This window comes from Brachyistius frenatus, unplaced genomic scaffold (assembly GCF_029030835.1).
Source record: "Brachyistius frenatus isolate BFR_SWC_R1_liver_20210118 unplaced genomic scaffold, ASM2903083v1 Contig_29, whole genome shotgun sequence".
In the NCBI taxonomy this organism is placed as follows: Eukaryota; Metazoa; Chordata; class Actinopteri; family Embiotocidae; genus Brachyistius; species Brachyistius frenatus.
The window spans coordinates 511,482-536,705 of NW_027210628.1; the positions used below are offsets into that span (position 1 = coordinate 511,482).

A 25,224-nucleotide genomic window follows, 5' to 3' on the forward strand; every position below is an offset into this window, starting at 1 on the left:
AATGGAGATGCAAAATCTTTAAAAATGTCCTTGTTTCTGTTCCAAATTTAAACGGAAATAGTGAAAAAAAAAAAAAAGATATACGTACAGTATATTAAAAAAAAATATATATATATATATATATATATTTTTGTGGCCAACTGGAAGAGATTGGATAAGAAGGTTACAATTCTAAAGAGTCATCCCATGTATTGACTATGACTCTGAACTGGCAGCAGCGTATGGTCCAGACTGTGGACTCAGCTCAGCTCGTGAGGCAGCAGGTCGTTACGCATCCAACTGCGACTGGCTTTGCCTTTAGGTGTATTCTGTCAGGGAGGGAAAGTTTAGGAGGTACGGTGGGATTTGCCTGAAATCCAATCTTTAAAAAAAAGGAATTACATTGATGCTGAAATAACACCTGGAGTTAATGTGGAGCTTTATGATAAACTACAGGGGAGCCTATAAAAGTACTGTATATTTTATGTTTTAAATTGATCATTATAGGTGGATGTTTTCTCCTGTCAAGTTATAATCATCAGGTCCTCTAGTAAGCATAAAACATGATGGCAGTCATGATCTGCCACCACCACAAAGTCGTATTTTAAAGTTTAAGCTGTAATTCAAGGATACTACAAGGTATGTTGTTTTTTTTAAATCTGATTTTGGAGTTTCTTGTTATGAATTTACAATTTTAACTGTTTTTATCAGAAACAGCTCGTTACGATTTATTATAGCCTGCAGACATTGATAACATTTCCTGTATTTGTCCTGTAAAAGCATCACATATCAAACATTGCATTCCTAACACACTTTTACACAACTAACATGAAGCATCAATGACAGTAAAATGATGAAACAAGGATGCTATTAAATCGATATTTTCTAGCTTGTTTGCTGTGATATTGGACTCTCTGACAGCTGCCACCCACCTGTTTCACTGACTTGCTGAAACTTGGGTAACTGTACTGCAGACAAATACAATTTCAGAAACATCAAGGCTACAGGAGGATGAACAGTCTGTGCTAAATTAAAGGTGCAATCAGTGATATTTTACTAGTCCACTGCATGAAATTAGTGTCATTTCTAATTTGAGCTGATATGTGTTGCTAATTAATTTCAGTTTATCAAATGTTGCCTCAATGATGCTATGATTTAAGCATTATGAATACTCCAGACTCACAGGTCCTCTGAGCTACCCACCACTTGCTCTAGCAAACTCTAGAAAAGAATTACCTGAAAATTTAAAAATTTCAATTCTAGCTATTATAGTTGTTAAACCAACACACAGTTAGCGGCGAGTAAATAGACCACGTATGCTAGATTAGCTCAACTGTTCTGCTGTGGCTGCTGCTGATCTCCTGTTAATGGAGTCCTCCAGCAGAGCCCTCCAACTCTGGTAGCCTCATTAGACTCCATGCCCGCTGTGTGAGATGAGCATGAATGGAGGGCAGCAGCACAGGACCCCCTGGCTGCAGTTTTGGCATTGAAACTGGCATCTGGGAGCCCCAGACATGAGTAGTGTGTCTGATGGGATTAACTGGCTGTGGCGAGAGCGAGACAGAAGAGAAGAGGTTGCCCAAGCTTCCAAATTAACTCTGCAAGACTGAAGGCAATCATCAGGGAGAGAGGTGGGGGAGGGGGCTACAGCAGAACAAGTGCTGGTGGGATGGTTATCAGCAGAGTCGCAGACCAGCAGGAGTGGACTTAGGAAACATATGGTCCAGTACTGTGTTGACTGGGGGCTGCATTTACCCGACCAGAGGAGTCAAATTCACTGTGGTGGCAGGCAATTAGGTTATCAGACTGTAAAAATTCATCATTAACAAATTGTGCTTGAGACTCAATATGTGCAAATGTGCTGGCAGTCACGCTATATAACTGGTCCCTAGCCTTACTTTTACTGGTGACCTCTTAATACAAAACAGTGACTTGTGATCTTTGCCTGAAGAGGTAAAATAATACTTCAAAAGACATTTTCAAAATGAGGAATTTTAGTTGTACAAATTTCCATCTCCAGCAGTCATTTTCAATTCCTCCCCTGACACCTTAACGGGGTTGGCACTAAGGTTGGAAACTACTCCTCCATAAAATGCTGTAATAATTATTATCTATTTTTTAAAAGTATTCAGACTCTTAAGAAGACCCTTTCCCCTCCGCATTGCTACAGTACTGTGGCTGTGTTTGTATGTGTCAGTTTGCCCAGGCTGAGTATGTGTGTTCCTGCGTGTGAGTGTGTGTGAATGACAGGCATGAGTGGATCACCCTGCCATGACAGAGTCTATCGATCAGTGTGTCAGCGTCGGGGGAAAAGGTTAATCTGCCCGATGCCAGACCCGCGCCTCACCCCATCTCTGGCCTGCCCTGCATCCCGCCCCAGCCTGCTCCCTCTCTTATCAGGATTAGAGGAGTGTACAAAAGGGCAGAGTATTCCCAGGACACACACTGACCTTCAATAATCCCACCAACCTGCCGCTCTGCTTATAATTAACATCAGGAACAAAGAGGAAAAATCCCTGGCCTGCCTGCGTAGCATCCTTCTGACTGAAAGTCCAAAACTAAAGATGGAAAAAGTTACAGTAGAGTTGAGGATTGAAAGCACAGAGCCTTGCTTCAGTAATATGTTTTGAATGGCCAGGAGAGCCTGGCTGACATTCTGGAGGTGCTGACTAGCCTATCCATGCTCCCCAGTGCGCACACGCTAAACACAGATTGGAGAAACATGCTGAACCAAGCAGGGAGAAAGAAAACTGTTGTAGGCACCAGTAGAAATTACTGTGGTGAAGAAATGTTGAACACAGAACAGATGATGTGTGTATGTATGTGTGTGTATGTGTGTGTGTGTGTGTGTGTGTGTGTGTGTGTGTGTGTGTGTGTGTGTGTGTGTGTGTGTGTGTGTGTGTACTCACTGGGTCTTGGTTCATCTGCACTATGAGTTGTTTAACAGCGTGCAGCGTGGGGTGGGCCCATGGAGAAGGATCCTGCCAGTGGCGATTCAGGTCGAAGCCCATCAGAGAACACCTGTATACACACACACACACACACACGCACACACACACACACACACACACACACACACACACACACACACACACACACACACACACACACACACACACACACACACACACACACACACACACACACACACACAGATTCAGTGGAATGATCAAATCTAGTTTGTCTTATTAAAACATATTGCAAATACCCTGTGGAGTTATTGACCACAAACAGAGCGATGGAGCATGTTTTAAGTTATGGGCTCTGTTTTCGTCAATCTAGGCACATCTAGGCTCTAAGTTATGACACCACAATTGCACAGCACAAGCATATCTTTACCGACAAACCTAAAAGCAGCTGGACGCAAGTCCAGAAAAAAGCCCCTTGCACTGTACGAAACAGTAAAACGTGCTTAAAACAGCTTTGCGCCGGTACGAAAATACAGCAGTATGTATTTAAGATTTCCTTTTGTTTGGATCTTGTACATGCAATCAAACCCTGCAAATAATTTCACACTGTTTCACTTATCAACAGATGGTAGCGATATCAAACATCAGTGAAGACAAGGAAGAAAAACATTGCTGTAATACAGACGTGACTGCAAATATCCCTGTGTTTGAAATCACTCCCTATATTCTAGCCTTCCTTTGTAGACACCTGGTAGTGTACTGTGTACTCATCTGTAAATCAGGATTTCAGAGTTATGAATTATTGTCATTTTGCGTCATCAGTGATGTAGAGTCAGACAATGATAGCTTTTTTACATCTATAAAATGCAGCACCTGCGATTGTTAGCAGAAAGTAGTGTTGCTTCTCAGGACACAAGTGTTGTGTTTCCAATGACACAATAAATTTCACACTCCAATAAAATGCTGGAGAGTAGATGTAATACCCCAAAATAGTAAACAGAGAGTGATTTAGGACGACCAATGTCAATTTCTTCCAAACATCATCCATGCATGTGTTTTATGAGAAAGAAAATACATTGACCGTGTTCATGAAACCATGCACCGCAAGCCTTCGGCCACCGGATCGCTCTATAGATCGCACCCTATAGTGCCACGAACAGCCTTTGATTGCCATAATGGGATGTTTACATGTAAATATGCTCCTTGATCTGCTCTGTTTGTTGTCATGTGTATCTTTGACATTTACTGTAGGCATTGATAATGACACAGGAGCTACTGATCCTGCAGGGCAGCTGAGTGGAGCAGCCAGCCATGAACAGACTGCTCATCCCAGGTTAACTGCCATTGATTCTTTGCTCTGTATGTACCTATTCCAGTCTGCTCTCCACTGTGTCCTGCCATGATCGCTGCGCGGTATCCAATGTTTCCGCGGATGTGTGTGTGTGTGTGTGTGTGTGTGTGTGTGTGTGTGTGTGTGTGTGTGTGTGTGTGTGTGTGTGTGTGTGTGTGTGTGTGTGTGTGTGTGTGTGTGTGTGTGTGTGCGTGCGTGTGTGTGTGTGTTTGAGTGTAAGACAGATTGCATGGATGTTCATAAATGAACATGTGTGATTGGCAGGAGGTGAGATCGATCGCCATTCACCTTCTGTCAATATGCCGCTCATCGCCACTCTGTGTAAAAGCAAGCAAATGAAAATAATCTTCAAGCAGCCACCAATCACAGTCAATAATATGAAAGAGATTGTCACTGTTTGGGACCAACTAAGAGTCTCTGCACGTCATTTGGAGGCAGTGGTGAGGCACCACCGCTAGATGGCATTCACAAACACAGTGAGAGCGTGCTGCTGATGCTTATCTCAGCATTAGTATTCTGGGGGCTGAGCCTATTAAGTAAAAGGCAATTATGAAGAAGGGAGAGAGAAGAGGGAAAACAGAGGAGAGGAGGATGCCCACAGAGCTGCAGCCAACAGTGTTAAAGACAGAGAGGAGGAGAGAATGGACAGAGGGACTGGCAGAGAGATCAGCCCTGCAGCCAAATACTATCTTCTAACAAATGCACTGCTGTGAGCAATATGAATTCATTAAGCTCCCTAAAGGTGGACTTAAGAGGATATAATCCCACGTAACACGATATAAAAACCATGTCATGTGTGAGTTCTGTTTAACGTACTGATGCTTTCAAATTAGGAATTGCAAGCATGTGTGTTTGTATACCTGTAGTTGCCCAAGTAGACTCCATCAGGATTTAGCATGGGGACAATCTTGAAGATCACATGATCTCTCAGGACCTGAGCAACGGGATGCTGGCTCACCAGGAAGTCAATCACACCTATCAAACACACAGACGAGAATCCACCCACCCACCCACACACACACACACACACACACACACACACACACACACACACACACACACACACACACACACACACACACACACACACACACACACACACACACACACACACACACACACACACACACACACACACACACACACACACACACACACACACACAGAGGGAAATAGACTTGAAAAGAAAACCAAAGGCGGGCTGGCAGTTAATTGAGTTTTGAGAAACAAAAGGAGAAGGAAGGACAGCGAGGGGGCATCGTCAGAACTGAGGGAGGAATTGGAGACGTCAAACCTAAATCGATACAAATGGAATGGAGCTGACGGCGCTGGAAAAACAGACAGCACGCAGCGGGCTAAAAGCCAACTCATCTGATTCATGATGATGCACACACACACTCACAGACACCAAGAGAAATGTGTAGGTTAGTTAGTTAGATAGATAGTTAGTTAGTTAGTTAGTTAGTTAGATAGATAGATAGATAGATAGATAGATAGATAGATAGATAGATAGATAGATAGATAGATAGATAGATAGATAGATAGATAGATAGATAGATAGATAGATAGATAGATAGATAGATAGATAGATAGATAGATAGATAGATAGATAGATAGATAGATAGATAGATAGATAGATAGATAGATAGATAGATAGATAGATAGATAGATAGATAGATAGATAGATAGATAGATAGATAGATAGATAGATAGATAGATAGATAGATAGATAGATAGATAGATAGATAGATAGATAGATAGATAGAGGCATCTACTCCATCACTCCCCTCCTCAGTCCTTCTGCCTATAAAGAAGGAAGTGGGACCCAGAAGGAGCTAACCTGCCCACTCAGTCTGAGCAGGAGGAACCGAGTCATTAAATCCTGCTAAAATTGTCTTTTAGGTTGTTGGACTGCACAAGGAGACAATGTCCCAAAGGTTCACAGTTTTTCAAGATGCTTTATTAGTTTTGAGTTGCCAGAGCTTGGGAGTGAAGACATAGCGACCCAGTTGTATTTTCAGACTGTTTTCCTGAGATATTATGCAGAAACATGTGTTCTTGTGTCTGTTCTTTTTAACTTTCTAGCACCCCAGGTCCAAATGTACAGTCACTGTCTGACAAATGCATTAACAGGAAACATTAAAACTTAATTTATGAGTTTGTTCCACGTGTAGCATGTTTTAAAAGAAGGTACACAAGTTCCAAAAACGAATGGAAACCATACATTACTGTATGTTGGTATTAATGAACAGGAGATATTTTGTCAGTAATGAGTATTAAATTAATAGTTTTCTTAGTTTGCCTTCTACCATAATTTGACGAAAAGGTAATTTCTTAGTAATAAAAACATATAATTACCATTTTTTGGAAGACTGAAAGAACAACTATAAACATACATTAGTGTGGTATTTTTTGGAAAATACATGGACACTGAGGATGTTTTGTATATGTAGTTTTTGTTTCATAGTGTGGAAATCATTGTTTTGTTTTGTTTAAGAGCCTGCATATTATGTAGGCATATACATTAAAGATTTTTTGTTCTGGTGAAAGACAATATCTCTTTATAATTGCCTTTTAATTAACAAATTAACATATCAATGTTTAAGATTTATTAGTCTATCAAAACAATATCCATACCAAGCAGAAAAATATCCTCAGTAATGATAATGGAATGAATACCTTCACTTTAAACTCCATTTATATCATGGACCCTGACATACATTGGTGTGCATTACCAGACAACACACAGGCAAGTGGTGCTGCATCTGATTCAGTGCATCGAAACAGGGCACCGACCTGACATTAAAACTTTACCTTGACAGATAAAGGAGGCAGGAGACTCTCCAGGGTGAACACGAGCTGTAAGAAAGACCAGCTTCTTCTCCCTCTCTGGACTCAGGTGGTCTGTGGAGGAGAGGAGTCGGAGGGAGAGAAGGGGGAGTGGAGGGGTGAGGTGTAAAGAAAGGCAAAGACAGGGTGTCAAAGGGAGAAAGACGTGAAGTTGTCAATGCACAGTAGCAAGTTTTAGTAGACTTGTAGAAAGCAGTTCTAAAAACTCTAGGTAGTCTTAGACTAACATATTCCAGTTTTAAGTTGGTATCAAAGTTAGACATACATTCAGCCTCCCATACTGCAGTGTGGGTCAAAACACATGCTGACCTGGCCGTCCATTTTCAGCCCGACACACATGAATCAAACATCAAACCAATGTGCGGCACAGAACATTCAACAGACCGGGTGAATTATACATCTACAGGGGTCAGGATGGGGCGGCAACAGGTGTGACCTGACAGAGGTCTTCTTTGAGTAAAGTCTTCTGGTTTGGCTCAGGAGTTCTCTCTGACTATAGACACTTCTCCCCTCCCCGACTGCTTTGGAGAGGGTGTTGGACAGATGTTGGACAGGTGTGTCCCCTCAAAACAGTTCAGTGGTTACGATTTTTTTTTTTCTGCCCATGACATGACTGATTTCTGCACAAAATTGACATTAAAATCATACCAAGAGTTTGAATTTTGAGTTTGATATCTGCTGTAAAATGCCAGATATGGTCGATGGTGTATTTAAAGCCACAATCTAAAAAACAGAAAACCCTCAAATTAACCTTTAACTGTGAGACTCTCCATTAACCTCTGATAATACTGTTGCTATTTAGAGGATCACCCTCGCTCATCTTTGAATACTGTAAGATAAATAAGAGAAAAACAAGCAACCTTCATCCGGTGTTCCGGGCCCAGTTTAAAACCACAGAGGTCAAATTTGTGCTTTTTTCTTGGCAAGTGTTTCTCTTCTAATCTGCTGTTGCTAATGGATGAAAGTGATTGTGTGTCTCATTGCTATACACAAACTTAATATCTTATTGATTCTCCCACCCTCTTCTGCTGAGCAGAGAAAATGCTAATTAGCAACAGGCTATGCACCTTTCCTTCTCCTTAATTCCAATTTAACCTCAGAGCAATGTGTTCGTGTGTTAAGTGTACATGTGTGTCTGTCTAAGTAGTTTGGGGTCGTAAACAAAAAAAAAAGCATTGTTCTATTTAAGTACTCTGCTTCTGATTTTATTTCGCTTTTTCCTCCCTCTGCCCTTCACAGAGACAAATGGCTTTGCCATTCAGGAGTCTCCGTGGAGCGGGGCAGGCCGTTTGTTGTAAATGTGAGTGCTTGCGGTTTGGCCGGCCGCTGGGTGCTCGGTGGCTGTGAAATTCCATCACTTAGAAATTGTACTTTGGCCTCGACCCCAGGCCACCACACGGGCTCCTGATACAAGAACACAGCTGTGACACACACACTCAGATACACACACACACACACACACACGCACGCACGCACACGCACACACACACACACACACACACACACACACACACACACACACACACACACACACACACACACACACACACACACACACACACACACACACACACACACACACACTGTAAAGTGCAAAGCTGCAATCAGGAAAGAAAAAAGCACAGGCAGACATAGAGCATTTTCCCCACAGTAAAACCAAGAACCCAGAAAGTTGTGAGCCAAACCAGCAGCAGCTGCCAAGGTCCCGACTGTCGGGGAATTCAACCATCATGGCCATGCTACATTTAGTCTCAGTGCTAGTGTGCCCTTGCTGCCTCATCAAAACAATCTCTTCCAGCAGGCTCCTGGAGCTTACAATGGATGTACTGTTTATCCCACATCGGCCTGAGTGCGTCTGCATGTGTTTCTGTCTGTGTGTGTGTCTGTGTGTGTAAATGTCTCCTCAGGGCTCTCACAAATACTCCCCAAGTAGTTGTTGTGTTTATGTGTCTGTATCTCTGCCTTCCACTGTATCTGGCTGTGCGCAGCCAAGCATTGTAGCACAAAATTAAGTCCCATATTCCATAGGCATCGCAGCTCCCACAGGGAACCTGCAGGAAACAAATACCATAGCTAGGCTATATGTAAAGGAAAATCTAATTCTGGCTGAGGTGTAGGTGACAAATAACATGAAGGTTAGGGTCAAGTTATGGATAAGTCTCAGGACGCTCGGTGATGCAGCAGCATGTCCTGAACTCAAGGTGTCAGTAGAGATCAGCAGCCGGGGGGGGGGGGCTGTTGAGAAGGAGACTGACGGGAAAAGGACAAGAAAGACAGAAGTAACAGAGAAGGGAAAGAATTAGGCTGAAAGGTAACTTTCTCACACAACACAAATGATCCACTCTCCTTCCTGGAAACGCTTTTTTGTTCATCTTTGCTGGCAGTTTTCAGAAGTTGTAGTAAGAGAGAAGAGCAACAAAGTCCTTCAACAATAAATTTCCTCCCTGAAGATTACTGAGTTGAATGTCAAACCAACATCACTGCCATTTCATTAATAAGTAAAGCCAAGATTTGGTTTTGTTCAACTTTTGTTCAAGACCCAGAGATGCTTTATGTGCAGTGATATAAAACAGAAATAAATGATCAAATAAATATATTTTAGAAGCTGGAAGCAGCTAATGTTTGGAGTTTTTAGATGATAAATTACTTTGAGGTTTACATAGTGATCCAAATACTTGAAAAAAAAACCCTCAAAACTAACAGAACATTTCAGAAGTAGTGTATGATCTTTACAGCTGAGAAAAGTGAATTCAAGGTCACGGCCAAGAATGCTGGCACCATATACACTATTTTTATCTTCTCTCCCTTGTTGTGATGAGGCAGCCACATGTGCTGTAGAAGAAGATGAAAGTAGTTTCTGCAATGTGATTTTGAAAGAAAAAAAGCATGCATCCTCGTCAATAGCTTCCAATAATGTGGTAGTACCGTGATACAGCAAAATTTAGAAGCAAGACAGAAAGTAAAAGTTAGACGACAGATAATCTGTGTTTTTTCATTATTAACAATGTGACAGTTTTTGTTATAACATATCCTCTGTTCTTATTTTTTTATTAGTATTCAATGTTATACTACATTTGGCCTATCTATTTATTATATATTACTGTAATTGTATATATAATTTCATGTCATTTTTTTTATCTACCTCATTATGATATATGTAAAGTGGCTGCTGTAATACTGCAATATCCCTTTGACATGAATAAAGCACTCTATCTACAGTTGACATATGTAAGGCATTCAAACAGTTTTGTAACTTAAATTCTTCATTGCAGCCATGCTGGTGTGAAAACAGTACATACTCCTGCGAGGCCATGTGTCTCATGTGAATCTCTTTAGCTTCACATTATCAGAGTCCTTTGTATGTCTGCTCAGAATGTAACTAAAAAAACATTAGAATCAGGAAGAGAGGGATAAAAAAAACAAAACATAGAAATGAAGTGAGAGAGCTACTGTAAGAGGGTGGAGGCTGAGCACGGGGGTGGTGGGTGACAATGAATGAGTGAAAGCAGCAGAGGCAAACATTTATGCCCACACTTCCAAATCAAAGTGCTCCCTCAGCATATTCCTCACCTGCCAAAGTCACGTGCTGCACTGTATAGCACATTACTGCTCATACTCTCGCAGCTCGCCAAGAGGAAATAAAAAATTAAAGGATGTCAAACTACGATCAGCTCTGATAAATATGTAAATTGCTGGAGAGGGAGGGGAAAAAAAAAGTGCTGGTGAAAAACAACATAAATCTAATGGATTCTGAAGGTCAGTCATCATTGTGCTGGTCAGCTTTTTCTGTGACAGCAGTCTTGGGAACTTTGGGTTCAATCTCAAATTGTGACATGATGTAATTAACCGAGATCTTCTTCATCATTCTTCTTCAGCAGGTACAAAGGAAGTCCTGTCAAGACCTTCTGGAAGACACGGCATATATTTAAATACATTTACTCACTTTAAAAAGTAAATTTGATTAAAAAAGATAGGGGTAAGAGTTTGCTTGCTTTTTTTAAAATATCATTTGTGTCCAAACTTTCTTACACTGAAGGCACTAAACTGCACGACGACAGTTATTCTGCTGGACACTGACTAGTATCTTGGGTTTTATATGAAACCAGATAAAATAGGGAATATTTAACTTCTCTGACACACTAAGGAATAAGAAAATGTTTTAGTAAATACTGCAGCCCTGTACAATACACAGATACAATGAATAAAAAAAAAATACAATGTCACACTAGCCACAGCTTTATACCACATTATACACCAAGTCTCAAACCAAGGCCTCCCTATATCTCTCCCTCTCCCCGCTCTCTGCTCTGTGAATTTTACACCGTAATAAATTAGCCTCACTTTGGCGAGATGGCAACAAGACACGCTTGACGCTCTGCTCAGTGCGTCATGTTGAGGATGGGCGCGAGCTGTAAATTGTCAGTGGCGTTGAATTTATACAGAGCCTTGGGACGAGATGCAGCGCTGTGTACTGCCCAGCTGAGTGAGCCCCAACAAGCATCAAAGCTATGCACCTCGACACACACACACACACACACACACACACACACGCACACACACACACACACACACACGCACACGCACGCACACGCACACACACACGCACACACACGCACACGCACACACGCACACACGCACGCACACACCCTTGCTCCACTCGCCGACACCACCCCTCTGCCACCTCAAGGACGAATGGAGAGAGAGAGGGGAAGAAAGAGGAAGCAGAGACAGAGAGGGATGGGGGTATGTGCTGAAGTGTGCAGGGCTCTAAAGTGATAAGAGTTTTATGATGCTGTTTTTGTCCAAAGGAATTGACCAGGTCCCCGGCTTAAATTTTCCTGTGTGTGCATGTGTGTGTTTGTGTCTATAGGTGCTGGAGAGCCTGTGGCGCAGATTTATTCAGCTCATCTTATTGTGGGGAGGCAGGGGCACTGGCAAGGCCTCCTCACACGTACATAAAGCATCCCCTGTCACATCACACACTGCACATTACACAGCTAAACTCTCAGAGCGCTGAGAAGGGGGGAGAGGGGGAGGAGGGTTTCAGAGAAAGAGGAAAAACTGTGTAAACATTACTAATTGTCATAAAATGGGACCCTGGTGTTTTCTGTGAACTGACAGAGAGTGAAAGCTACAGAGGAGAGGATGTTTACACAGACAGGTGTAAGGACCGGAGCACAGAGGGTGATTGATATGATAAAAAGACAGAGGACAGTGAGGGTGAGACAGAGAGACAGACAGTGAGACGGAGGTGAAGAGAGAACAAAGAGAGGCAGAAAACCAGCAGAACAACACATAAAACTTTACTGAGCTCCTTCAGAATTTGTCTCCCAAACTTCAGTCGACCTTTTTTCTTCTACTCACCACAACCAGGACATTCAACTGTGCTGTGGGCGGTCACAAGACAGAGGATAAAATAACTTAAGAAGATATAAAAGAATACAAAAAATAATTTGAGCGAGTGCACAAGACACTTGCATTACAGCACCACCTGTCAGCTGCTTCATAAAAACACATTGATTCCTGAAGAAAAGCTCCTGATTGGGCATGTTACATCACCAGTGTAGCTGGACTACAGGGAGATGATGCTATTTCTAATCTTTGACAGTGCAAACTATCAATATGCTGACTCTTAAAAATGGCCAGTAAAGAGAATCAAAAGGAGAAAAGCCCCCCCTCCCCAAAAAAACAAAAAAAACAAAAAACGTGTTTCACTGATGGGGATCCACAACCACCAGCAGCTTCTGTACCACAGCCAAGCGGAAAAGCTCTCAGTTGGCTTTATGACGACAATGTTTTCAAACAGGAACGACGCACTTACTTTTGGAAAAGAAAATTCTTTGCTTACTGCAAATCTTTCAGATAAAAACTACGAGCCAACCAGCTGACCGTAGTTGTAGTGCTGCTGGAGCACAGTGGAACAACGCTCTGCCTCGTTTTTTTTTTTTTTGTCCCTGACTACAAGTAAGAAAAGAAAGTGTTCACAGTTCTCCTGATCTGGTTGAAATTCATTGGCATTTTCTAAGTGCTTGAAGATTCAATCATCTCTAAAGTGTATGTTATGCAGGAGAGCCAATATTGACATTTAAGGTATATTGATTGACTCATGAAGTCAGCTTGAAGCCTCATTTGATCTGCTACCATTTGCCCTTAAAATGATTACATTAAACATTAATACAAACTCAACACTTCCTGTATCCGTTTAACAAGGCTTTTATTGTGAAACATTTGCAGGAATATGTTGTGTCTGACATCAGACCATCACACTTTAGACGAGTAATCCAGAACAGTCGTTGAAAGTAGCAGGATATTGTTCACTATTAAATTAAAGTGATGGAAATACATTATTGAGTATTGTATGCAATCTTTCCACCACAGTGGTTGCTGGTACTTTAACAAACAGCACGACTCCCTGCAGCTGACATTTCTGGCCGACTTCCTGATCTGAATGTAGGACGTCAGGGTGAAAATACATCACTCTCTGACCCTCTCTGACAAAATAAAGGCATGGACCTATTCTTGTGGTTGACTTGTCTGGACACCGAAGATGCTTTTCCATTTACTGAATGATTTTCAGAATTAGAACAACGTGTCAGCTGCTGACTGGCGGTTCAAGATTGGTAGAGAAGTCATTGGCTGAATTTTGGATATCAGTGCAGGGAGAATACCAAAGACTGAGTGACACATCATTGAAAAAAAGCATCATAAATTCTCAACACTATCTCTGTGAGGTTACCTTTCCAGTGCCGGTGTACTTGAAAACAAGTACAGAGCCAATATTATGGTTGAAGATTGTTTGTGCCTCTTCCTCAGCCACTGGAAAACCTTCACCATGAAAACTATACTATCTCACTATATATTTTATTTTATTCTGTTTTCTGAAAATTTACATTGGTTGTTCTATTCTTTACATTTCTGTCTATGGCATTATTTAGTCAGTTCACTGTTCAGTTACATTTCATGTAAACTGTAATAGCCAACATGACAATGTAACTGCTGTTTATAAACCCTCATCACATTGAAAAAAAAAAGGGAAATACAAAGTCCAACCTTTTATGTAATCTGCTAATAACATTGAGTATAATGCAAATATTGTATAGCCTGCAATATGAATTTATCTGTAATATAATCCCATTATAATTAATCATTATAGTCATGCTAAAACAGTCATTTTGAATCAGACAGATGAACAGAAGATACCAATGCAGAAAAGAGAAATACAAGTGCGACAAAGATAAAGCAGGAAAGGGTGATCTGTTGGGTTAAGTCCCCTCTACACTTCCATCCTGTCATCTCGACACTCCCTCTCCTCTCTGTACCTGCTCCCTCCTTCACTTCCTGTCTGTTTCCTTGGCCGTCATGACCATCTAGGTTGTGTGTGTAGCTTAAGAGCGCAATCAAAAGCAGAGATGCAGTGGTCAGAGGAGACAGAGGGAGACAGTGTGGGCCCAGGGAGAGGATTACAATGGCCATGTTGAGACACTGCGATTGGCATCGCATCCAGACAGAAAGAGGAGGGACTGAGAGAAGGGGAGAAAAGAAAATTGGGAGAGTCATGAAAGGGACGAAGGGTTGAGAGAGGCAGATGAATAAAGTGAAAGAGAAAGAGGGAGGGAAAAAAGAGATGGAGAAAAGGGGGGGGGGGGAGCAGAGGCAACCCTTGAGAAGACAGCATGTAAATACGCCAACGGCGGGCCTCTTAAGTGGAGATGAAGAGGCGGCAGGATAAAAAGCTCTGAGCACTGTGTGATTATGGATCAATTTGCCGCAATCAAGCCCCCTTATGGCTGGTCCCTGTGAAATGGAGAGATTTCTGCTCCTCAAGGGCAGCTGTGATGACAGTGGAGGTCACAGACGATGGAAGTGACAGAGTGAGACACGCTGACGAAGGGAGACGAGCATCGAAGGGACAAGACGGGGGGAAACATTCTGTCCTAAGCAAGGTGCTAGCCAGCCATCAGTATTCAAGGCTGAGCTGAAGGGCTTTCTAATTATGTTAATGGGGAGGTGGTGGTGAAACGCAGGCCTTTGGTCATCATTGACCATTGAGCAGACCGATATCAACGGGAGCTCCGGTGATGTTCGGGTCACAAATGAGTGCTCAAGTGGATACACTTTGACTGTCTTGTTTTAGACACTATTAAAATTTCTGGCACGATATGGAAGTTTTAAGTGAAGCTTAAAGAGCAAAGCAACAATTCACTTCCTGCTCTGCCTTAAAAAAAAAAAAAAATCACTTCTGACGATGTGGCTCTGTTACACTGGTTAACACAGTTAACAGTGACGACACACTTCTACATCACTGCAGCAAGGTGGAGACTGTCCTCCTCTAAAACATGACCCCTGAGGTCTTTTGTGTAAGCAGCTTATTAACCAACAGTTATGTTAACCGACCTCTAGTGGTCGTATAGATAACGTCAATCAGATCGGATCACTATAATGTGAGTTTCTTCTTGTTAGGAGGAGATAGGTTGGGTGAATGATTCTATACAACATGGGTGTAGGAGATTGTTATTCTCTTCCTGTCTCCAACCATGAGTCAGGACAGTTTTTTTTAAACGAGTTTTCTGTTGCCATGACAACAAAGGTTGTATAACTTTAAGGAACTAGTAACATCAAGTACTGTTAAAGCCATCATTTGAACTCAAACCATTATCTTTACCAACACTGACCAGGTCATTTTTGTGCCAAAAAGAAGTAGGGACACTAATTTAAGAAAAAACGTCTATGGGTCATATATGAGTGTACAAACAAACGACCTACGCGATTGTATAGGTTGGAGGACTTGTTGGCAAGGCAAGATGGTAAACCACTGATTTGACCACAGTCACTACTATTCAGTGAAGTAAAAGCTGAAACAGCGCTGGCTGAATGAACCACTGCTCTTCATTGTTCAGTTTATGAACCTGATCTAGTCATATGTGACCACTGGAGGGTTTTTTCAGACAAATATATTTTACTTATTTCACTATATTTACTGATGTGAAAAGAATATTGAATTGCTCTGAAAACTAGTATCACCTGGAGCTACATCCATGGTCTTTAAATAAAATGACAAATGTAACATCCAACGCCCTCAATACTGGGGTCAAAAAAAAAAAAAAATCCTGCTTACAGGCCAGAAAGGGTTAAGAAATCTCCCCTTACCATCACTGTCTATTGTCTGTGTGGGAACTTTTATTCGTTGTCGAGTCTTCAGGGCCAACAACGACATCATGATTTTCTTCACGTCTTGTAGAAGCAGCCCGTATCTCTTACAGTCACACACTGTTTTCTGAAAGCCCTGTAAGTGTTGAGTGTGATAGACAGTTGGCATCGAGGGCGAGACAGAGATCCACTAAGAGAGAGACAAAGACGGAGCTCTGTCAAGTATCAAAAGCAATAGGCCCCTTTAGCGATATGATGCGGACGTCTGGCTTTGCAAAGTCAGAGGCGGGGACTGCTTGGGGTTTCAAGGCATTGGTCACAGGCCTTTCTGAAACCCTGACTACTCCTCTCTTGGCTTCAGAAAATGATGACAGGAGGAGAGGAACATAAAAAGGAGGGATGGCTGGTCTGTGCGCGGCATGATACAGAATCAGAGGCAGCCAGTAATAGCCTTTTTTGAAGAATGCGCCACTGAACTTTAAGGGCCGTCTTGCTTGAAAGGACAAGTTACAAATAGGAAGAAAGGAGAGGGAGAAATGATTTCCCAGGGATATACCCCCAACTGCGCTGCCCTATCGCTGCACCACAGTGCAAGAATGTGATTGTGTGCATGTGTGTGCTCTACATGAATGTGTATTGCGAGAATGCAACATACTAACAACAACAAATAGAAGACAGCTCCACGTGCACAAGCCAAAATGCAATATATGTACACCACCTGATTAGAGCACTATGTGGACAAAGAGGACACAGTTTATTCTTAAATGTCAGTCAGGGCGCTGTTGCTTTACAGAGACAGGCTGTAACTAAAGCCAATCTGACAAGCAGAGCAGACAGGCGGTCTGATGTGCAGACAAAGCTGATGTGTAGTTCTTTATTACTCCATCTCTTCCTACCTATCAATAATTTCGGAGCCACAACAATGCAGCCGAGCTGAGGTAAACAACCATAGTGCATCCCAGCTTTAATAACTACCGTCACACCTCCCAGCTATGTCTTTCACTCAGTTTTCCATTCTGATACATTCTACTTGTTTTCTTGTCTCTCATCTCTTTTTTTGTTACGTCTCCTCACATCTCTGCAGCAGCACTAAATTACTGTAAATCACTTTAACTCTGCCGCTTTGCTCACAAGTCTGCCACATACACAGTATATATAAGCCACTTTTATTTGTTTGTGCGTGTAAGAGCTGTTTGTGCGCGTGCGTGTGTGTGTGCTTCTGATCATGTGTGCATTGCGGGCACCAGCTCGGCTTGGCGGCGGCGACAATGTCATTCAGCAGTTTAGTAACAGGCCATTACCTTGTTAATACCAGTCTAATGGGCGGTCTGCTATTTTAAAAACACAGTCATGTTCGTGCCATTAACAACCACTTAGTGCTTGACTCAAATCAACAGGCCACTGGGACACACCAAAAACAATAACACAACAACAAAGACAGTGTGATAATATGCCCTGTCTCTTCATTAACACAACAGCCAAACACAATTTCCTCTAGATCCTTCCCCAGTTTAAAGCCAATGTTAAGGAAACTTGTACATAAAGCAAAAAGCACCGTTTTAAGTCCAAGCGTTTATCCTTGATCTCACACCTGTTTTGAGGCTAATGTAAGTATAATATACCAGAAATCGGCTGAGATATAGCCGTTGTGTCTGCATATGATCCTATTATTCAGAAGCTGTTTTTTTTTAGCTGCTGTTGCTGCTTTTAGAGAAAGACGCAAACTCTGAATATGAACAAACTGCGCTAATATTTTAACTCTGGAAATCATGTGTCGTAACAACCATTACTTTGACTTACAAAGATACAAACACATAATGAGATTTATCACGAAATAGCAGCGTGCCTTTCTGTCTGCTACAATGTTGTTTTGGATACGATCACTGGGACATCAAATGCCAAACATGTTCAACACTGTCGTGTTTTCTTGGGATTATCTATGAAAACAATATCAAGGGAAAAATACGTATTTGCACGCTTTAACTATTTCTTGACGAACAACAGTTTACCTTTAGTATTAGTTAGGTGCTGCTTCTAAACTGGTTGCCTGGCAACTTCACAGTGACAACGAGACTTCAGTAAGTCGAAGAGATGGATTGTTGTATAATAATATAACTCCTAGATACAATACAAGAATGTGTTGATAAACTCCAGAGGTGCAGGTAGATTTTTTTTTTTTTTTTTTTAGCTTTGGACAGAGCCTGGGTGGCTGTTTACCGCTGTTTCCAGTCTACGCTATGCTAATCACTTGCTGGCTCCACTGAGGTGACTAACTGTGTATCTAACACACAGACGTGACATTACCTTTTGTCATCTAATTCCTGGCAGGAAATCAAATAAGAGTATTTTCCAAAATGTTCAACTTTCCCTTTAAAATATAACTCTGTTGGACCCTCTCGTAACACACCCAGTCATGTTTTCATCACTTCAGAGGACGTTACCACAACAACGACTCTCTCTAACCTTAAACTAAACCTACCCTGATTAAACTTTAGCTTAAAATGCATTGACTTACATTATGGGGACTCCATTTGTGTCCACAGACTTGAGGCGGGAACCCACAGTGTGACTGTATAACAAAAAAAAAAAAAAAAAAAAAAAATGTGCCCACAACATGAGTGGTACACATGTGAAAACAGTGAGAAAAAAATAAATAGGGTTGTGTTGCTTCTGTTTGCTCCCAGCAGCAGTATTTTGTCTATGCCAGCACAGTTTCTGGGCCTTTTTTTTTTTTTTTTAAATGTTTGACAGTTGTGTGTCCCACTGTGAGAGCTGCAGTCTGTTCTCCTTAGTTGGCCGGACTCCTCTCACATGAAAAAAACAGAGAAGTATGTGACATGCCGTGAGCGGCGCTGGTTTAAACAGTGTGCTTTCCAGAGGAACTGTCCATGGTCAAAGAAACAGGTTGTGAAAACTGGTCCGACAGCTAAGACAGCTCAGGAACCTGGTACCACAACAACAGAGGAACAAAGCAGTTTACTCAGTCTTTGCTCAGTGTGATATTTAAACATATATAGTATATGTATGTAGTTTATGTATGTTATTTTCCCACATAAGGCCATGAAATAAAAGAGTAAAACAAGAATTAACAAGAATTGACAAGGAGGCTGTGAGGGTTTCTTTAAAGAATGATCACCAATGATCCTAAAAAAATATAAAAATAAATAAATAAAATAGAACTTGGTTGAACACAGCTGCGGGTCATTTTGACCCAAGGACAACACGAGGGTTAAGAGAAGATTCAAATTTAAATGTTTCACTATCAATGTTGCTTGATGTCTAATAATCAAATTTGTCTGCTGAGTTATTTAAATAAATACAGCAAACATGACCAACTACAGCCTGCAGGTTTTTCTAATTCCATTTTACCATCTCAAAGAGAATCAACTTTCCATCAGAATCAGTAGCTTCTCTCTGAAGTCTGAGAGGAAGTGCTGGGCAAGAAGTCCTGCAACGGAGGCACAGTCCATTTCGGTGCATCAATCGTTTACACAGACTTTGAAGTCAGTTGTGGGTATGTTCAGCTCTTTAGTGATTTCCAAAGCTTTCAGCTGAATATCAGCTCCAGTAAAAGGCATTTCTTCACTCCGTTTCTCAGACAGATACTCAAACACTGTCCTGTCAAGCCCTTGAAAGCAGCCCATTTCAGGATGCGGGAAAGATTTTGTATGACTCTTAACATTTTTAAAACTGTCTTTTAGGATGTGCCATTTTGACAGTTGTTTGGTGACTCAGGCTCATTAATCATTATGATCTTGAACTAGCATCATATAATTCCAGCAAATCTCCATTATCTTAAACTACTTTACAAGTGACTTAAAAAAAAAAGAAAAGAAATGAATTGTGTCCCCGTGTCTGTCACTCCTGTAGCTGCCAACTGAATTTAACTTGCTTTCGATAAAAGGAAACCTTTCCCTCACAGACACTATCTGCTGTCTTAAATGTGTAATAATATCAATGTCAGACTGGTTTTCAAAAGTAATCTGCAGAAAAAACAAAACATCGTCTTACTGTACATTCAGGGGAGCGTGACTCTGATACTGATGCAAGAAAATCCTTAAATACTTGTTTGTCACTGATTTCTAAAATGCCCCATATGAGCATTTTGCTGATCTTGCATCCCCATTGGCAGGACAAGACAGCCCCCCGACTAACTTCACACCAAATGTACAGTATTATCCAAGCTAAGCCGAGTCTGTTCCAGGCTGGACCCGTCCTAGTGTGGGATACAGAAAAGTGTTGACAGACTTTCCATTATGTATTGATTACTACTACAATTATACATAAGACTAAAAAAATAAATAAATAAATACAAAAAAAAAAATCCTTTAATCGTCTTCTTTTAATTGCAAATGGAAAAACTAATGTGTTGAGCAACCTTCATTAACACAAGAATCCAAAGTATAGATAAACAATTAGGAACAGAATAATGAAAACGCTCTCAGTGTACAGTAGAAACCCATGTCTCTCCCACAGTCACGCCATTGCTGATGGTGAATTTTGCATGCTGGCCCGAGTTGAAGTATCTGCATATTAAAATAAAGGAAAAGATTTGATAGTAGCCACAGGCTAAATTGACATGTTTTGGTTTTATTTATGTGATTTCAAAAGGTAAAAGATTCTAAGAGTTATCGGTCTGCCTAATCTCTCTGTAAGTTAACTTGAAAGGATTTAAACGCAGCGTAACACCTGCTGTTAATACAACTCACCGATAAAGCTGACATCAAATGTCTCAGATAACATCGCTGCTTATCTCTGGAAATTAAATGACTTATGGAATATCTTTTCAGAAAAAAATGAATTTCTGGATTGTTGAATTACTGCTAAAAAAAAATAAAATAAAAAAAATGAATGTCGGGAAGCTGGAGAGGGGAGGGAGACCGCCTCTGAATTCAAATGAAACCAGAAAACCACCAAGTGAACACTCACCTGCATATGTTTGTGTGGCTGTATTGTAGCCTCCAAACCTACTGCGTGTCTACAACGACAGTAAACTTCTACATGTGAAACTAAACAAGCGGGGTGAAACAATAATTGAGCTCATGACTCCTGTTTAGAGTCGGCCTCCTCCTACTCCTGATTGGCTCCCCTGACGCAACAACTGCACGATGGTTGGTTTAGGATTAACGCGGTTGCCATGACAACATGTAGAGCTGTGTTGGAATGGATGCATATGTGTGTGTGTGTGTGTGTGTGTGTGTGTGTGTGTGTGTGTGTGTGTGTGTGTGTGTGTGTGTGTGTGGTGTGTATACTTTGTTTGAAGTGGCAGGCCTTTTCAGCAGCTTTGATCAGGGAAATGTTTGTAGTGGGGGCAAACCTGGAGAACAAACAGGACTTCAGAGAGATTAGCGATCTCTGGAAAACACACACACACACACACGCACGCACGCACGCACGCACACACACACACACACACACACACACACACACACACACACACACACACACACACACACACACACACACACACACACACACACACACACACACACACACACACACACACACACACACACACACACACACACACACACACACACACACACACACACACACACTGTGAAGAAGTCAGCACTGAATAAAATCAGCAACACAGCTCCTCCGCTGAAAATTACACTCCTCCCGTCCTTCTCGTGATGGGATGTACAAGAAGCAGCCGTATCTGCTGGCTGACATTCCTCCGTTCTTCCCTTCTCCTTCACACCCTCCAGACTGACGTTTTAAAGAAACAAACCCAGAACAAGTGATCTGGAGTACAGTCCGTGTGTATGTGCGTGCATGTGCCGCCCCTGCAGGCCCGGTGTGTAAATCAGTGCTGAGAAGAGGCCAGGTGAGTGCTTTAGCAGGCGAGGTGTGACACATGGCCCCCGCTCTCCTCCATCTTTGCTATACTGAGACGTAGCATGTGTGCGTCAGCTCACTGTATATATGTGTGTGTGTGTGTGTGTGTGTGTGTGTGTGTGTGTGTGTGTGTGTGTGTGTGTGTGTGTGTGTGTGTGTGTGTGCGTGCGTGTGTGTGTGTGTGTGTGTGTGTGCGCGCGCGTGCGTGTGCGCGCGCAGGGAGGACAAGTCAAATGGGCGAGCCAGGAGCTGTGATTCAGACAAATATTCTGCGTCGCTCGAGCCGCTCCCGACCCCAACCCAGATGGACAGCACTGTAGCTATTCTCAGAACCAAAAGCACATTACTCAGTCCCCAAGGTAGGAGGATAAGTCACCCGCTAAGGTCGCAGGAGGTGTTATGTCTTTCACCGCAAGTAGATCAGAGTTTGAAGAATGGAGCTAACAAAGGCCGAAACAGTAGCGCTGCAATCAGAGTGATAAAACGCAGCAAGTTAGTGAAAGAAATCCATAAAATAATCGTCGTCTGATGGGTCGTGTCAGAGGCATCGCATGCCAGAAAAAGACAGATTCTGTGTCATGTTTTACTTACAGTACAAACACTGTCAGAGGAAATTTACTGGAAAAAGCTTTTTCCCCCTAAAGATAATCGAGCATTTTTTTTTTTTCAAAGACAAATATTATACATCTTTATAAATTCTGAGGTTGACATGTTGGCAGGCGATGCACTCGAATGTTACAGCAGTGTGTGATTTCAGACAACACAAACCTATCGAAATTCAAATACTGCAAAAGTAAGAGTCCTAACATGTAAGAATACTACGTGTGAGTGTACTGAGGGAGGTACGTCATTTGAAACACAGCCTGAGAGTCTGCAGTAATGCTCACGGCTCTTTCAGCTAAACGCTAACATCATTGTGCTAACACGCTCACAATGACAAAACATACAAGTTTAGCGGGAACAATTTTAACCATGAATATCCTCTTAGGTCAATATGTCAGCATGTTAACATTTAAAAAATGAGCATGAGACTTAAAATAAAGACTGATGCATGTTATTAGTTTTGCAGAAATTTGATTTAAGTACTTGAAAAGCTAAAGGACCACCATCATCAGGACGTCAGGACAGTTCAAGAACATAAATGTCTGTGCCAAATTTGATGGCAGATATTTCACTGAAAACCACAAATGTGAAGCTCACGGTAGTGCTGGAGGAAACGTCGGGGGGGGGGGGGGAAATCACTAAGATCAGTAGGATTCATCCACTGGGCACATGAATGTCAAAATAAAATGTCATGGCAATGTAGCGGATAGCTTTTGAGATGTTTCAGTTTGAACTAAAGTTGTGGATTACCCGCAGCTGACATTGTCATCCCTCGAGCCGTGCTGCCAGCAAGGCTTAAAAAAAACAACTCTAAAAGGGATAAATTCACGTAAATGAATAGCATACACACTCTGACCCTGTCACAGTGATGTTAGGGACACTTTTTGACCTTAAGAATTTGGTTTTGTTTAATATAAAACATGGAAAATGTGAATTACACACAACAACAACAACAACAACAAAGATGAGTGCGTCATTTGGTGTCATCTATTTTTTCCCCCGTCAGGGAAGCTGAGTGAGGTCAAGAAGCAGGGAAGTGAAGTGGCCCAATAACACCCTGAGAAGTGAGTCCTGAGAGAGCAGACTGGAAAATGGTGATGCAATATTAATTGGCAATGGTGCGTGCCAGGGAGTGCAGGGTTGTCTGGGGTTTGTCTCCCCAAGGAAAGGCTGTCAGGAGCAGAGAAAGACAGGCGGGATGAGTCCCTGACCTTGTCTGTCAGCTGGTGGAGGAGAGGAGTGCTGGGAAAGGAGACCCCAAGTCCCACTGACACTCAGATCAACACTCTGCCAGTCTACGGCAAGCCTGCTGGGACACCCCGCCCCCCCCCCCCCCCCGCCCCCAACAACCAGACAGACAGAGTGACACAGGGAGAGACAGACAGAATTAATGTAGTCTCCGTGGCTGGACAAAAAAAACATCATAAATATGAAAAACTTTCATAATATTACACAGAGGCTACGAAGGAAGGAAAAGACATTTTATGAAAGGGAGTTTTAAGAAAGAATTTAAAGGAGTCAGATTGCATAATATCATCGGGAGACTAAGGTTTGTCCTGTCGTGGCTTTAATTCGGATTCATACGTGACATACATGTACGCAGGCTGCTAAAAGGCAGAGCTAACACTGAGACACATCACGTCACCAGAACATTATACAGACAGAATTTCACCATGATTTGGATATCTTGCTCTCGCGGTGTGAAAACCGTGTTTCAGAGAGTTGTGGGGCCGAGGGAGCGAAACGAGGCACCACAAGCATATGGGCGAGAGCCACGTGTCATCTGGGGACACACAAACACTGGACACATGTCAGCTTCAATTAACCCTCTCCCATCTGTCTGTCTCTATTTCTCTCACTCTTCCTTCCGCATCTCAACTAGGTCATGCATTGCAGTAAATCCCAACACACAGGATGTAGGATAAAAAAAAGAAGAAAAGAAAACACACAGTACCTCCAAAAAAAACCAAAACGTTACCTTTACGCCGGTGTCTCACTAAGTGTAAAGTCCAATTTCTTTTTTTTTTTTTCTTCTTTTTTTATATCCTATTTAACTGTACCCTGTATCTACTGTATTGAATTATCAATGCCATGCAGTTCAATAATTCAGGCTACTCAGTAGTGTGTTATGCTGACAGTGTCATGGAGTTCCCTGACATACTACTGAGTGTCCCTCCAGAGAACCTGCCTAAGTTTCAGGGCAGCAGTAAACTCACCGCTGCTGCCGAAAGGTCAACAACAGCCAGTGGATGCAGAGTAGAGCGACTTATAACGGTATTTGCGGCAACACATTCCCTCCTGAGTGTGCATCATATGTACAGCAGACTCTGCCAATAGTAAACTAATAGAGAAGCAGGTGACATATAGACACTGAAATCCCATTTCTGTCTTTTTAACCCCAATTAAATTTGACCACCATACAGCGGCATCAGCGGCCCAACTCCTCCCGTCCTGAAGCAGAGGCTCGTTGTTGATGTGTGCGCCAAAGACCGAGTGAAACATCACGCTGTAATGCTATTTCCTTGAGTCTGACAAATGAGGCCC

At 42.0% G+C, this 25,224-nt stretch overlaps 1 protein-coding gene across 8 annotated transcripts in view; it reads right to left on the bottom strand.

Moving 5' to 3' along the window:
* LOC138621179 (cytosolic carboxypeptidase 6-like) overlaps positions 1–25,224 on the bottom strand; it is a 293,612-nt gene that overhangs the window by 24,618 nt on the left and 243,770 nt on the right. For all 8 annotated transcript variants that reach the window (XM_069699010.1, XM_069699011.1, XM_069699018.1 and 5 more), the window contains 3 exons: positions 7,054–7,143; positions 5,100–5,214; positions 2,889–3,000 (listed from right to left, as the gene is read on the bottom strand). In XM_069699010.1, the coding sequence (XP_069555111.1) occupies positions 2,889–3,000; positions 5,100–5,214; positions 7,054–7,143 (317 nt within the window). The remainder of the gene's footprint in view (positions 1–2,888; positions 3,001–5,099; positions 5,215–7,053; positions 7,144–25,224) is intronic.